This window comes from Pseudonaja textilis, chromosome 1 (genome assembly GCF_049901715.1).
Source record: "Pseudonaja textilis isolate UNSWEBS1 chromosome 1, rPseTex1.2, whole genome shotgun sequence".
Taxonomy (NCBI): domain Eukaryota; kingdom Metazoa; phylum Chordata; class Lepidosauria; order Squamata; family Elapidae; genus Pseudonaja; species Pseudonaja textilis.
Genome location: NC_141990.1, coordinates 183329175 through 183345425, shown reverse-complemented (window position 1 = coordinate 183345425; position 16251 = coordinate 183329175). Strand labels below are relative to the sequence as shown.

At 37.0% G+C, this 16251-nt stretch overlaps 1 protein-coding gene across 7 annotated transcripts in view; it reads right to left on the bottom strand.

Annotated features, from left to right (window-relative positions):
• Window positions 1–16251, bottom strand: part of ZNF385B (zinc finger protein 385B) — a 250822-nt gene that overhangs the window by 90625 nt on the left and 143946 nt on the right. For 2 of the 7 annotated variants that reach the window (XM_087919882.1, XM_087919883.1), the window contains exon 2: window positions 6100–6241. The exons of the other annotated variants lie outside the window; for them this stretch is intronic. In XM_087919882.1, the coding sequence (XP_087776008.1) occupies window positions 6100–6130 (31 nt within the window). In that variant the 5' untranslated portion in view covers window positions 6131–6241. The remainder of the gene's footprint in view (window positions 1–6099; window positions 6242–16251) is intronic. 7 annotated transcript variants of the gene reach the window in all.

Genomic DNA, 16251 nt, shown 5'->3' with positions numbered 1-16251 from the left:
GACCTTCGAAGGATGGAATGCTGAGTCAACCCTGAGCTAGTAAGGATTGAACTCCTGGCAATGGGCAGAGTCAGCCTGCAATACTGCATTTTAACCACTGCACCACTTGTTTGCCTAACACTTGTTTCTACGTTTTTTTCCTTCCATAAAAAAATGGGTTAAGCAGGAAAGATAGATGATAATAGTCAGACTCAGGGGCACTTGATCTGAAAACAGCATTTCTCAGACTAAAGTCATATATTATGCTATGCTATGAACAGAATAATCAACAACTGATTGTTATACTATACTTTCGATAGCAATAGCACTTAGCAATAGCACTTAGACTTATATACTGCTTCACAGTGCCTTACAGCCCCCTCTAAGCGATTTACAGAGTCAGCATATTGCCCCCAACAATTTGGGTCTTCATTTTACCTACCTCAGAAGGATGGAAGGCTGAGTCAACCTTGACCCTGGTGAGACCCAAACTGCCAAACTGCTGGCAGCTAGCATTCAGCAGAAGTAGCCTGCAGTACTGCACTCTAATCTCTGTGCCACCGTGGCTCTTAATCATTTAGAAACCACAATGATTGAGTCATACACTATATTAAACTAAGGGCGAAAGGTGCCATTGCACATGCATGCCATAGTACAACACTAAAATGATGTTATAAAATGGTTGAAGTCTCACAAGATTGCCCTATCTTACATGATTTCAGCATTCTTACCCTGAATTCTTAACAGGTTTTGCCATTCTCATTTGAAAGTCTTGCACAATGTTCAATAAAATTTTCTTCCAAATAAATGTATGTTAAGATCTTAACAGATTAATGTTAATCTGTTAACAAAAGAATGTTAACAACATTCTTTTATTCATTTATAATCTGAGGTCACCATCAAATAAGTCGTTTTCCTCTTCTCTCAAAACATTCCTGACAGTTCCACTGGATTAAATATGACCAGAAGGGCTGACTAAATCTACTTCCGTCAAAAATCATTACATCAAAAACAGAACCATGCCAACATTTCCTCTAAAGGTCAGAGACATTTACACCAATGCCAAATCAAATTTGTATGCAAACCATGTCTAAACAAGGAACAACACTGACATAAGAAGGATGTAGCTGCCAACATTCATTATAATTATGAACTTAACAGAAGTTTACAATTTAATTAGCCCTGTAGTGATCCAAGCAATTTAATGTATAAAATAAAGACTGCATTTAATATTTAAGTATTAATCAATCTCAGGAACAAATATTCATTTATAAGTTCTGAATCCTGCCTTCCCTAAAAATCAGTATGGTTGGACTGAATATTCCCAATAATATAAAAAGCTGCGTTTCCCCAAGTTATTTGCCCATTTAAATACGATCTAAAATGAATATGCTTTCCTTAAAGACCTTTAGTCTTGAAAAAGTCTTTTGCACTGAAGCAATTAACTTTGGAATAGTAATATTCCAATCATGGTGAACATTTATCTCCATGGTCACTGAGATGATATCAACTTAATGGCACATAATCAATCAATCAATTGTATTCAAAAGAGAATACAGTGCTGATGCAGTTCTTCAGTTGCAGAAAATATTAGCCTTATTTTTATTTGTTTGTTTGTTTATTAAATTTATTTGCCAGTCATCTCGCAGTTCAGGCAACATTGAATGGTTTAGTCTGCCTTTTGATCCCTTTCCTGGAAAGGAAAACACTACTGTCCCTTGTCATGTGTTCTTCACCCCATTACTACAAAACAACTGTGGTGAGATATTGATGAGATCAAGATGAATTTGGAGGAAAAAACTAGGTTATCTCAGTTCATAAAAAGTTTTTCAAGATCCGCTTTAAAAGAACAACTGTCACAAATCTCTCATTCCAAGAGCAAATCCTAGATCTGAAGAGGAATCAGTGAGACCTGGATGAAACAGACTGATGACAAAATGTTGTGTCTATGGATGTGCACTTCATCTAGATATTATATTATACAGATAATGGGTTTGAAATTCTCAAACTATGAAATACAAAGGAAAAGATTTCTAAAGTTCAATGCACAAAATGCAGAGATGTATGAAATGCCACGATAAATGGAGAAAATATATCAAAATGACAAAACTCATATGTCAGAGATGAAAGCTTGTTTTCATTCATCATTCCTTTAACTTTGGTTTAAAATCCACCAAAGCATTTTCTTGAATTCATGTTAAGATAAATTTGTGTTTTGCCAGAATAAATGGGTAATCCAATTTTATAACTCTTGGCAAAAATATAAATATAATGGCATCAAGTTTACTAATAGGCAATTTTAAATATCTTTTAAAAGATATTAAATCCATATTGTAATAGGAATGAGGAATGAGTATTTGGCCTACAAAGGTCAAAATTTGCACCTGATACATTTCATATTTAATAATATAATTAAAAGTAGCTAAGTTAAAATTTGGTTTTACAAATGTTTTTTAATTCACTTAGAGTGGAGGCATCCATTTAATAAGAATCAGGAGATATAGAGAAAAAAATCTCACAGATATGCACCCTGATCTTATCAACTGACATGACCTCCTTGGAAGGGAGGAAAACAACAGTGCTATTGGAATGTAGGCATTTTCAAGAAGCTTATTTAAATAAACGAGATGAACTAGGATGCCAGTTTAAATAGAAATATAAGTAGACAAACTAAGGAAGTCATGTCAGAATGACAATCCATGAGACTGCAAATTTTTTATTTCAATAAGCAACCTAGCATTTCCAAAGCATTGGGGAAAATATTTCCAATCATAACATAAAAAATAAAAATTTAAAGAAATAGTTCACAAATTTGGGTTCCTCAATTTTTTAGGAACCAGAAAAAGCTTTCAGAAGGAAATAAGAAAAAAAAAGAAGCATGGATGCAGACACATGTCCATGTATATCCCATTATACCTATAGTTTCATATCCTCAGTCCTGAGAATGCATCCATCTCAGTACAATTTCATTTGTGCCACCTTAGGAAATGAAGAGAATGCTCATGGGCTTCTCATTTCTTGGGCTAAGGGCTTTGTCTTCTATAAGCTGACCAAGTAAGGGCAAGTGCTGAAAGCAACAGAATAAAAGAGCTATGTTTCAACGTACACTATTTTAATAACATAAAATCAATTATTTTATCAATTAAATTGGATGAAATGGCATGAAATGCACAACAATTTTTGAATCAACGTATCTCAAATGGGCTAACTTAAACAATGCCTAAAAAATCTGGGACCATGACTCTCATTGGACTGAAATTTGACAAAGGTATGGCAGCTTCAGCACCGCCATGCTTTCTGACTACGGTTATCTCCACCCTCCTTCCCATTCCCTCATATTTCCCTCTAACTCTTGCTCCCAATTGGCTAATGGCAAGGATCAATGGGCACTGAGTGGAAATTTGAAATCTCTTCAGGGCAATGGCCAGAGAGGGAAATATGAGGGAGTGATTCAGCTGCCTGTCAGCAAGGCAGGTCTGGCTGGGGAACACTGGCCCTCTTCCCTCTGTAGAGGGAGGGGGCCTTAGGGACATGCCAGGATGGGGAACAGGGGGTTTGTTTTCTTTGCAGTCTGCAGCTCTCTTGGTTCCCCCTCCCCACAACAAAGTGGCAGGCAGTTCCATGGGTCAGAGAGGAGGTGGAGGTGGAAGTAGAGGCTTCATTGGGGCTCTCTTGAAGTGGTGAGAAGAGAAACAGTGCAATCCTATATTATATGTAGAAAGAAGAATGATCCAATAGGACTGTCTAGTTGTCTAGTTACAGTACTAAACATGGCACTTAACATTTTTTCATACACAGAGGAACAGAATCTGGACCGCTTAATGTTGCCCCCTGGGGGAAACTATACTACAGTTAGATTGTACCCCTAAAGGTGATGCAGAAGATTGAACCTTCTTACAAATCATAATTCATTAACTGTGAATCACAAAACGCACACGAGGATTATCTCCATGCAGGGCTTTAAATTTCTGATGCAATATGTATGACCTAATTTTTTACTTGTTAAACCACTAGAAAAGCCAGTGTCCTTACTAGGGATCTAAGTTAGGGTAGCAACCTCTTTGAGACCACACCCTAAGATGTTCAAATGCTAGTTTTTGCATGCCCAAAGAGATACCCATTCACACACATTTAACTATATTGGAGATCACTCTGAATCCATTATCTGAAGCCAGAATTAAGAAGAAAAGGTAATGTAGAAGTCACAGTTGTAAATCGTAATAGCTAGGCAGCTAACTGGTGCAATATATATGGATCTTATAATACCTAAACTGAAAGATTTTCAGTAGTTGCTAATTGCTTTCAAGCACAATTTAAAGTTAAATGTTAAAAGCCCTATATATGGTCTATATGAGGGACCACATGTTCATTTATGAAGAACTATATAAATGGTCAACAAAAAGACTCATCTGAAGTTGTTCCTTTCTCCAGCATGGGAGATAAAGATTTCTTGAATTGATTCTAGGCTGGAAGCAACTTTTTCACTTAACAAAATTTTGTGAAAAGACACATTTGCAAATTGCAGCTCACTTCATCAGATGCAAGTTTTTTGGGACTTGCATTTGCTTCCCTTTTTTTTTTTTTTGCCTTAAAAAGGAAAGCAAGATGCATTTGTTTCACAGATTTTAACCACCATTTAGTTTATTTACTACTTTTATTTCATTATTTTAATGTTTGTTTTTGGGGTACTGTATGTTGTTAACCAACTTAACTACTCAACAGAATGTAAAGACAGACTATAAATAATTTTTCAATGCTTACTGAAGCGCATACAAGTTTAAGTGCAACCAGCTATTTATATTTTAGTGTTGTTATCTAAAGATATATAGCTGTCAGGAATTGTTTTGGCCAACTAGCTTATAGCAAATCAATCTTATTGTTGTATGCTGTGCAGAGTCTGGTAAAGTAGGTGGCCTATAAATTATGCAGTATGAATAAACAAATAAATACATTTCATGTGGCAGGAAAACAGTTCATTTAATAAAACTGACTATCACTTTTTAAATGAGATTTTTGGATATGATCATGCTTGTGGTATTTTAATATTTCTAATATTATTATTAAGACTGTATAATAGTTTGGACTCAATCTCCAAAAGGTGTTCAAGAACAAAATATAATTACCACACCTTCACGTGACCAAACATTTTCTCTTGATCACAGGGCAGCTACAAAAAGTAATTATAGGAAAGATGTGGTTGTTTTAAAGTATTGCAAGTGATACTTTCATATTCCTGTAAAGTCTAAAGCAGGGGTGTCAAACTCAAGGCCGGATCTAGTTCGTGGGGTGCTTAGATCTGGCCTGCAGGGCTGCCCTGGAAACAGTGAAGGACCAGCCTGCAGTCCCTATGTCAGTTAAAATGGAGCCTGGGAGGGCCACGGGTGGTGCTCCTAAGCTACATATTCACTAGCAGAGGGTTACAGGAGGCCATTGCAGTCAAAAATAGAGCTTGGGAGCCCATTTTCACTGGCAAGAGTGCTCAGGCCACCACAGGCACCTCCAACATGAGTAATATCAAGCTGACCATACCCATCCTGGCCACGGCCACCCTGGCCCCCTGATGTGGCCCTAATGTGGCCCTCAGTTAAATCAAGTTTGACACTCCTGGTCTAAATGATCTTTCAGAGATAAAATCTGAAGCTCTGTACAGCCCCAGTTTATATTTCATTTTAAATGTACTGTTTTGACGTCTGCTATTTTGACATTTAAGGGATTTGCAATCATTCTCTTTTTAATATTTATTTTGTAAGGAAAAGAAATTCCCCTTAACTGTAAAACATTAACAATATAGATATAATTGACTTTTTTAATATAAGCAATTTCATAAATTAAGAAACACTCCTCATTGCATTTAGAAAATATATTGTATCAGTGCAATTTGCTCGTATCAGGAAGTCACATGAACACATTTCTTTAGTTATAAATCTGATTTCTTAGAGTTTAAACAGACAAGTCAATTTGTTCAACTAGGCAGCAAACTTGGACAGTTCAATTACTTAAAATGCACCCACGCACATACACATCTGTAATTACTAGCACTTCTGCAAACATCGCTAAACTTGCACATAAATATCACCACTCATTAAAAAGAACTAACCAGCAAAACTGGAAAAGACTCACATCCACGACGCAGAAAAGGCACTCCCTCCATTGGGTATCCTTAAAATGTACTAGATTACATGCTGAGTAAGGATGAAGAGCATCAGGCTGGATTCATACATCAGATTATGGTTTGCTGAATCAATCACACTTGGCAAACTTCCTATAGAACACCGCAACAAACAAGCAAATCACAACATGACAAAGCACGATATGCAAAGTGAACTGTAATCTCTCTGATTACCTGAATGGGGGTCTTGGGATCTACAAAACAGATTCAAATTAGAGTACCTGACAATGGGAGATGGAATTTTCCTTCTAATTAAAAGTGTAATACAATTGTTTGCTTATTTAAAAACACCTGATGCCCTCCCTAGGGTGTTCCACTGCACACTGGTTTGCTGAAACAAAGATGGTCTCTACTTTTAAGTGGAATTTTCTCTGCCTCTACAAAGCTTAGCTTTTCTAACTGCTTTTATTAGCTCAGTTAACCATAACTGTGCTATACAGACATTTAGGGGGGACAGGACTTTTTTTTATTCCCATACAAATGCAAAAGACTTTGTCAACATATATCTCACCAGATATCTTGCTATTTTTAAACTCATAAGAACGGTCATGCAAAATTTAGCTGATTTATAAGTTAATTCCCATAACCCTGTTGAATCACAATATACTTTATGATGTAAAGTATCCATTTAGAATGGATTAGATCAGGGGTGGGATTCAAATTTTTTAACAACCAGTTCTGTGAGCGTGGCTTAGGTGGTGGGCGTGGCTTGGTGGTCATGTGACTGGGTGGACATGGCTTGGTGGTCATGTTATTGGCTGGGCGTGGCCAACTCAATATCACTCACATCGAGGCACGCATCTCCTCGCCTGGCCTCTCATGACTGTGAGGATGTTCCAACAGTCGTAAGTGTGAAAAATGGTCATGTCACTTTTTTCAGTGCCATTGTAACTTCAAACGGTCACTCCCCACAAGTAAAATACCAGCAAAGGAGGGGAAAAAAACTCCAGAGACATTCCTGAGACAGGAAGTCTAGTCCTGCCAAGAATGTAATAAGGGTTAATGGAGAGACAGTTTCTGTAAGCAACACCAGAATGTTTCCTTCCTGCCTTCTTTACAGAATTAGGCCAATAATTTCTTTTAACAACCGGTTCTCTGAACTGCTTAGAATGTTAACAACCAGTTCTAGCGAATAGGTGCGAACTGGTAGAATCCCATCCCTAGATTAGATCTGTATGCAAGAAAGCAGTTTTACCATATTTCTTCTTAAGGATAGAACATACAAGAGCTCTCCCTGGCTTTAGGTACCAGTGTGGAAATACATCTACTGCAAAGAAATCTACATGTTCATTCCTGATCTGGCAAGTGAAAATAAAGTTACAGTCAATAAACTCATCTGTCACTGTTAAACCCAATAAAGGAATGTCACTGTATTTTAGTCACAGAATTACCCCATCGGTCCCTCAAATTCCCACAAATTGAATCAATGACAAATTGTCAAGTTTCCTCCTCAAATTCATACATTGTTTAAACAAAGGATTTTAAGACTTATAAGTGACAAGGACTTGTGAAATGACAATGATAACAACCTGATCTGTATTCTACTGCATTGTATTACAGTATTATAATTAATAATTTGGTTTGAAATGATCTTGAAAAATATGGCGGAATTGCTGATCTTGGTAACTATCGCCTTTTCTGTAAACTGATTGCTTTCCATGGTATTGCTTGATAAATTAGTCTAATCTTTTCAAAAAGAAAGCATGTTCTATGAAATTACTCTAATCCTGTTTATTTCCCTTTAGCCAAGTAATTTCTGTGACAGATTTAGTTGTTTGTTTTTCAACCTTATAAAAATTGTAAAACAAAGCAAAAACAAAAGGAAGGAGAAAGCCTAATGTGTTCTAAAGAGATACCTTAACGCTTACCTTAGTTATAAGATTATAGTCCATGATAAGCAATTAGGCATTAGATGTGCAACTACCTATCTAACACAAATAATGCCTTCATTTCACCACCGTGCTTTTGTGAGGTTTGATGCTAAGAGGCGTCAGGAAAGTGATAAGCCTGAACAAATCCTACTCCCTGACACCACTGCTTAGCTCTTAATTACAGTTGAGGAGACAGTTTGCAATTTGATTCGAGAAAGAGAACAGCCTACCTGATGACAACACGAGACCAAATATAACCTAAAGGCTGCACAGTTGAACATTTTAATATCGTTTCTAAAAAAGATCAAAGCAGCTAGAACATCTACTCCTCCTTCCCTTTGCTTTGCTAGTAAGCAATCACCTTCTGGGTAAAAGCGGTGGCAATGCTTTCGGAAGGTTGCAGTTGCAGGTTTTAGCTATGGCATTATTTTAAAAACTTCAAACAAGCATTGAAATTACAGTTTACAGTTTGAGTGAACTTCTCTATATAGGAACACCAACCCATTCAGTTTATATTGACATCTGGCAATTCTACATTTCCCAACAATGGAAATACAGTAATTTCTTGAATATTCAGAATGGAGGTTGAATTATAACTCAGGGGCTAGGCCAGAGAACAGCTTCTTCTCAGGGTTTTGTACAGGTACTCCTCGACTTACAACAGTTCGTTTAGTGACCATTCAAAGTTATAACAGCACTGAAAAAAATGATTTATAAAAAAAGTGATGTATGACCGCTTTTCACACTTACAACCATTGTGGCATCCCCATTGTCATGTGATCAAAAATTCAGTTGCTTGTCAACTGGTTCATATTTATGAAGTTTGCAGCGTCCTGGGATCATGGGATCCCCTTTTGCAACCTTCTTGCAAACAAAGTCAATGGGGAAGCCAAATTTACTTTACAACTCTGTTACTAACTTAATAGTGTAACTGAAGTGATTGTCTAAACATCTGTGGCAATTAAAGTCATAAAATGGGACAATATTCGCTTAACAAAATGTCTCACTTAGGAACATAAATTTTGGGCTCAACTGTGGTCATAAGTTGAGGACTATCTGTATTCCATTTTGATCATGCATATTTGGTGATGTGTGTGTATGTAATGAGTATGAAAACACTGCTTGCACTTGAAGCACTGTGGTCCTTAAGTTAAGAAGAGACACTAGGTTACTGGCCCAGTCTTCAAATTATTTATTCTGATCAACATTTTAAGGCAACCTAATAAAATCTAGGTTATCCTAATCTACACTATTGTGCCAATTTATTTATGCAATCCTGCATCATCATTATTATATTATCAACTCTGAAGCGAACCTGGCTGAAGCTTTCTTGTGCTGCCTCATAGTTGCCACGAAGCCTGAGAGGGGGAAGAGACGGGGGAAGTTGATAGCCTGGCTAACAGTCAAAACAAAAAGTTTTCATGTGAGAACCAAGGTCATCATAACAGGTGGCTGCTGAAGGAGGAGAGGAGCCTGCTAGATATATTCATTGGACAATGTGACCAGTGACACCTGGGAGGGGGGGATTTTTACTCTTTTAATTAAGTGAAAACCCAGGAACTTTTGGAGTTGGTTTTCACTGGCTGTGCCGATATGAAGTATCCAACAAACATGTTCTTTGAGGAATCTACCCAGGGGTGGGATTCAAATCTCTTAATAACTGGTTCTGTGGGCGTGACCTAATTTGTGGGTGTGGCTTGGTGGTCACATGACTGGCTGAATGTGTCTTGTTGGTCATGTAACTGGCTGGGTGTGGCTTGGTGGTTACGTGACTGGGTGGGTCAAAAGATAGAAACTCACTTTAACAAAGCTCTTGGAGCTGGGTTGGACTAGATGACCTCTGAGGTCCCTTCCAGCCCTTGTTTGCTGTGCTTTTTCAAAGCATCCTCTGAAGCTGCATCTGGTGCCAGGGTTTGTGGTCCTTCCTTCCTCTTCTTTTTCTTTCCCCACCTCCCTACCTCTCTCCCTCTATCCATCCGTCCATTCATCCATCCATCCATATCTCATTCACATTCCTTTCCTTTCCCTTCCCTCTTTCTCCTTTCCCTCCCTTTCTTTCTTTCTCCCATCCTTCCCTCTTTTTCTTCTTCCTTTTAAGAGAAAGAAAGGAAGGAAGGAAGGAAGGAAGGAAGGAAGGAAGGAAGGAAGAAAGAAAGAAAGAAAGAAAGAAAGAAAGAAAGAAAGAAAGAAAGAAAGAAAGAAAGAAAGAAGAGCTACTATGCATCTCTATGCTATTCATGGTATATTTTCAGCTGGAACCTCTTTCTACTTAAACCACGGGTCCCCAAACTTGGCAACTTTGAGACTTATAAACTTCAGGAACTTCCGGTTTGAGCTTCTTCAGCGACAGACTGAAACCGCGTCTCTGCACGGGTTCGATCTGTGTTCGCTGCTGGAGCGCCTTGAGCTGGCTGGTTTCAGGGCTAAGCCACCCCATAGAGGTGGTGAAGAAGGGGAAGACTGCCTGCAGGGTTGAGGAGAGCTGCATCTCTCCTCCCCAGCTGGCCTTTACTCCCTTTTCCGAAGGCGGTTGTAGCGGTGGTCAGAAATGGCCACCACAAAGAAGAACTCGACCGGAAAAGAATGTGCAGGAGGAAGATAAGAAGAGAAAGTTTTGGTTGACCGGGTCAAACAGCAAAAGCAACAAATAAGGTACCCTGGAATTGAAACTATTAAAAAAAAACCAATAACATTGTTCCCTAAGAAGATTTTTAAGCTGCGAAGGAGAGAGAAAAGGAAAAAGATTTCTTTTTCCCCCTCCTTTGCCTATACTGACAGCTAAGAGACTTAAGCAAGAAATTGGGAAAAAAATCCACTTTGGCATTAATAGACATTTAATGCTGAAAATAAAAAGTCAAAGGGATAATTAAAAGCTTTTGAAAACAGGAAAGGAGAGCAAAAGAATAAAAGGGCAGGATCTGGAAGGGAGGAGACTGCCTGGAATTAAAAAGAACTTACAGCAAAATCTCAACAAGACTTCCAAAAGATACATCTTAACTGAAACATCGCAACAAAATAGTAAAACCCCAGGAAGAGAAAGTGGAAAAAGAAATAAGAAGAAACAGCTTGGGACTATTTGGATTACTTGGTGATCTCTGGATTCTTGGTTATTGTATTTGAATGACTAAAATCAATCGGGTGGTTGTTTAAAACTGTTTAAAATGGCTCCACTTTTAGAAGAACTGAAAATGGAACTTAAAAAGTACAAAGAAGATGCACAAGAAGGGAGAGGTTCTTTTGGCTTCGTATTTCAGTTCTTAGAAATGGAGATTTGGAACTATGAGAAACAACAAGAAATGTCTGCAGAACAAGAAGATTTGCGACAAAGAAGAAGCCATCTTTAATGAACAAGTAATCTTAGGTGGGGGGAAGAAAAGGGGGAAAGAGAAAGGAAAATAGGGAAAACAACCCCCCAAAATAGAGTGAAAAATAAGTATAAAATCAGAAAGCAACAGAAGAGGGAAATGCAGAATAGAGAATTAGAAGTTGAGAGACAAGGGGGTAAAAAGGGGAGGGAGAAGAAGAGAGGGAAGAAAGGAAAGAAGTTATAAAGGACAGAAACAAAACATAGAGAAACAGGGCCTATTTAGAGATAATGGGTGAAAATCTAATGGAAAAAGGGATTCTGCAAAGGTACATAAGATAGTATTGTTATATTAGAAATAGAAATAATTTCAGAAAATATGAAACAATGTATGATTAAAATGTTTGATAAAATAGCTATCATAACTCAGTGAAATGCTTGTCAATAAATAAATGTAAACAAAATGAATATTTAATTATTTACAAAACATATGTGAAGAGAAATAAGGGAAAAATTAATTCTGGAGATTATATGTGTCTTTAAGGAAGTATGATATTTAATTGAAAAGAAATGTTAAAGATGTTAAGACTTTAATGATTATTAATGATAGAATTGAATTGTAATGGAATGAGGGTTTATAATTACATATATTTATAACCCTTTTTTAAAAAAGAATATTGTGTGTATTATGAGAATGTACCAAGCAGAATTTGATTGGAAGTTATGTATTATGTATTATATTGAAGGTCATAACCTTAAGGTATATATTGAAGTTTAAATAAGAGTTGAATGGATATAATTAAAAGATATAAAGGTGTCATACTCCAATTAGTAACTACAGGAGAAAATTTGTTTAATGAGAGAAGATAATATGAAATTGAAACAGAACAGACAAAAGTATAAATATAATGATTTGAATTGAGATGAGATAATCAAAATAAAACTGAGAAAATTAAAAGAGGGGAAAAACTATATTGAAAATGTAGAATAGCATAAGATATGGAATAGAACACAAAAATAAGCATGAAATTGAGTTTGTGTCTATATAAAGAAATTCAACCCGGGATCATGCTATTTTTAAAAAAGATGTTTTACTTGTATTTGTATGTGTAAAAACCAAATAAAACTTTATAAAAAAAAAAAAGACTTATAAACTTCAACTCCCAGAATTCTCCAGCCAGCTATTCTGGGAGTTGAAGTCCACAAGTCTTAAAGTTGCCAAGTTTGAAGACCTCTGACCTAAACCTTAGTACAACACCCAGATATTTAAAACCATTAAACATCTTGGATTAATCTTGAAACTTTTTGCATACTTACCCTTAAGCAGAAAGAATTTTGTTTTAACACAAATGGCTTCAATTCCAAAGCTACTTTTTATGAAGACCAAGTAAAGAAAAGGAGATTGGAAACAAAGCAAAGGTTAACCTTCTCATTCTTTATAACCCTTTCTAAATGGCAAGTAGAAGTGAGCGTTTCTACTTGCCATTTTATTACCAAGAATTTACCACCATCTTCAAATTAAAGTTGCCTTCCAACAACAAAAAACACAACTTTGCAAACTGCCTGAATAGTAAGTAACAGAGAACATAATTTTGTATGTTAAATATCGAACCACAAAGTGGAAGAGAGAAAATATTTGTGAGAAATGTTTACTGTGTTTTTTGCTTGTCAAATTTAAAAGGCCATTGGACTCCGTAGAGGTTGTGACAGCAATAGAATAATGAAGCAGCAACTAGGCAAACTGCTGAATAGTCTGAATTATGCTTTGGAAATTGTGTAATATATGCTCTGAAATTGAGCAAATGAATGAGACCTAAAGGTAAGCTGTTCTCTACAAAATCCACTCTGAACTTATTACACTAAGCCTGGCATGAAAAAGCAGAGCACCTTACTAGTTTTGAAGAGGAGGATATGGAATAAAGAAAGAAGATTGACTCCAACAGTTTTAGGAGGCTGCATAGTTTTGTTTACCTAGAACATTCCCCAGGCAGTAATCAATACTGTATTCGCTCCAAATGTTTTTTTGACTAAACACTGAAACCAGGCATACTGGATGGCTGGGTGCTCCTGGGAGGCTGCAGGAAGGCTTGCTAGGCCCAAAACGGGGACTAGCAAGCCTCTCTGGAGCCTCCTGAGAGCAAACACAGGGTGTGTGCGGGGGGTTGTTTCAGTCTAGCAAGCCTCCCGGGAGCCTCCTGAGAACAAAAATGGGGAAGGGGTTGGTGCTGGACCCCCCCCCCCACGCCCCATTTTCAGCCCAGCAAGCCTCCCTGGAGCCTCCTAGGAGCAAAAGCAGGGTGGGGGGGAGAGCCAGATGAGCCTAGTGGGTACTTCTGGAAGGGGAGGGGTGGAATGGGCGGGGCCAGCTGTTCTTCAGAACTACTGGTTCCCCGAACTGGATGTAAAATTAACATCCAGTTCTCCCAAACCGGCCCAAACCGGTAGAATTCCACCCCTGAATCTACCTGCCTCGGAGCTCTGCTTTCAATGGGTGTGTTACTTGGAACGCTGACATATACGCTGACATTATGAAGGCATGGATAAGGTTTCCCTAAAAGAAATCTAGTAGATACATCCATATAATTTTCCTGGGAACTGTATGTAAAAAAATTGCTATTGCCTTTTTTTCAACATCTCCATCTAGGCCAGGGGTCCCCAACCCCTGGGCTGTAGCCCACTATTGGGCTGTGGCCTATTCGGAGCTCCAGCCAGCCACTTGCACAGCCTAGTTTCCCTTCCCAGACAGGCCACCAAGTCACAAAGGTTGGGGACTGCTGATCTAGGCTACAAATCTAGCATTTCTTGCTGATCCCCCTTCCAATTATTAATTTGGTCTGAATCTACTTAACATTTTGAGACAGCCAAGTTGACCAAGACCGATCAACAACTATAGATAAGACATAAGCCCTGTTAATAGAGAAAGAGAGGAACTGTGTAAGTTAAACGGCTCATGGGGGCGGGGGGTGTCTTTCTTTCTTTGTCCATGCTCATTCTGTGCAGGTAGAATGGAGAATGGCCAAAAGAAGAATAATGTGAATGCTGAATTAGAAGGATTCATAATGGTGCAGAAACTATAATAAAACAGCTTAATCCAGTCTGGATTTTTATGCACAGTAGAACCTTCCTTGCATTCCACTATTGAGTGCTTAATGTTAAATTAAGAGTGCCTTTAAAAATATATATACTATTGCTATAAAGTTGCAAAGAATTCATTAGTCAATCCAATTGCTATATTATCAGAGAGAACAAATGAGTCTGAAGTCAGGACAAAGGAGTGAAAAATTACCTGCGAAGATACAATGAAGAGAAACAAGAGGCTGCCTCACAGCATCAAAACAATGTAAATGTCTGTTGAAGCAAGTATTATTTGCAACATGGTGATCTCACTTTGAAGCTAATTTCAGAAAACATTTGGTGCAGTTATAGTCTCTGAGTTATGAGTAAATGAAAGCAGCAGGTCCTGGTTCCCACTTATTGAGCGCTAGGGCAGATGACACTGTGCCAGTTTCTCTCAACTCAATCCATTTCCCAAGTTCGCTGTCGGGAGAAAAAAGGGAAGGACAATCTGACATGCACAAGCTTCAATTCCTAGAAGAAATACTCTAAAACAAGGAGAGGTGTATTCTAAACCCTAACCCTAACCGTTTATTTATTTGTAATAAGCAAAAGCCGACTCTGGAATTGCCAGGAAATTATTTAGCTCTGAACCATGATGAAGAGATACTAAAACAATTCTACGAGAGATTGAACAAATGAAGAACTGCTCTACAGGATAATGGATCCAACACTAAATTATCATCGACTACAATTTGTCTCATATGATTGATTGCTTATTGTACCCTATGACTATCATTAAGTGTCGTACCTTATGATTCTCGACTCTTGACAAATATATCTTTTCTTTTATATATACTGAGAGTATTTATACCAAGACAAATTCCTTGTGTGTCCAATCATACTTGGCCAATAAAAGTATCCTATTCTATTCTACATTCTGACAGAATACATGTTGAATACTTATACTTCTTCACCATTGCTTGACACATTCAGCGTATCTGTCAAAATTGTAAGATTTGGGAAAGTCCAAAACTATAAAAAGTACTTGCTTACAAAAATAAATAAGTAATCAGTGAATAATGTTGATGTTTTAATGGCACAACAACAACAACAACAATAATAATGAATCCTTTCCATGGGAAAATAGTTTTGTTCTGAATTTTTTAAAAAAGTCTTAATGTTGTAAAAATTGGACACTGGAGAAAACTAAAAATTATAATTAAAAGAGAAGGATACATCAACTCAACGTACAATTAGAGAATGAAGCAAAATATTCTAAGGGACATATTGAAGGATATTTTTGAAAAATTGATTCAGAAATTAATTTTAACAGTGTCAACAGAAAGAGCTATCTTTATGAAGAGACTATGTCAGAAAGATACAATAAAATGGGAACTAGACAAGAATGGCTACTTTGGACATACAAAAGAAACTGGCTGATGTTTTAATACTTAATATGGCTATACAAACCATAAGCCAAGTGAGAGATCTGAATAATTTTCCTATATTGAATTTACAAAAGAGACTTGTTAAAATATTTTAAAAATCTCATTAAAAGGAACAAACAAGAAATGAAAAGAAATACAAGTTTTAAGACATTATTTGAATGAATGAAGATTAAAATTTCAAAGGAAGGAATATAAAGTTGACTTATTCGATCAAAATTAAGTTAGGATATATAATTTCTGGTAATAATGGAATTTACTGACACCAGGCCTGAAATGATGTTGCTTTATGGATTTGTTTATAGATAAGAGATGGGAAGAAGAGATCATATGTTGCATTTTAAGAGGAGGTAATATATTACTAACTTTGTTAATAATTATGATGAAAGTAGGAAGTTGTTTTTTATATATTTCTTTTCTTTCTTT